This window comes from Ceratina calcarata, unplaced genomic scaffold, assembly GCF_001652005.2.
Source record: "Ceratina calcarata isolate Rehan_Ccalc_2016 unplaced genomic scaffold, ASM165200v1 scaffold2880, whole genome shotgun sequence".
Classification (NCBI taxonomy): domain Eukaryota; kingdom Metazoa; phylum Arthropoda; class Insecta; order Hymenoptera; family Apidae; genus Ceratina; species Ceratina calcarata.
Genome location: NW_017151162.1, coordinates 6,071 through 6,375, shown reverse-complemented (window position 1 = coordinate 6,375; position 305 = coordinate 6,071). Strand labels below are relative to the sequence as shown.

Sequence of the window (305 nt, the reverse complement as noted above, 5' to 3'; positions counted from 1 at the left end):
TTGCTAATACACGAAGAACACTTGAATCATTAAATGCCTAATTATGTGTAATAATTATCGCAAATTTAGTAATCATATTTATTATTATTGCAGGTTCTGGGAGGCTCGAGCGTGCTCAACACGATGCTCTACATTCGGGGAAATCGTCGGGACTTCGATCAATGGGAGAGCTTCGGGAATCCGGGTTGGGGCTACGAAGACGTCCTACCGTATTTCAAAAAATCGGAGGACCAGAGGAATCCTTATTTAGCCCGCAACACGAAATACCACGGCACTGGTAGGGCACCAATATTCAATTTCAAAAT

General features: G+C 42.6%; 1 protein-coding gene across 1 annotated transcript in view; it reads left to right on the top strand.

The window, feature by feature from the left end:
• Window positions 1-93: 93 nt before the first annotated feature.
• Window positions 94-305, top strand: part of LOC108623670 (glucose dehydrogenase [FAD, quinone]-like) — a gene marked incomplete at its 5' end in the record, with an annotated part of 6,253 nt that continues 6,041 nt past the window's right edge. Inside the window, one exon of the mRNA XM_026812493.1 lies at window positions 94-282. Within this exon, the coding sequence (XP_026668294.1) occupies window positions 94-282 (189 nt within the window). The remainder of the gene's footprint in view (window positions 283-305) is intronic.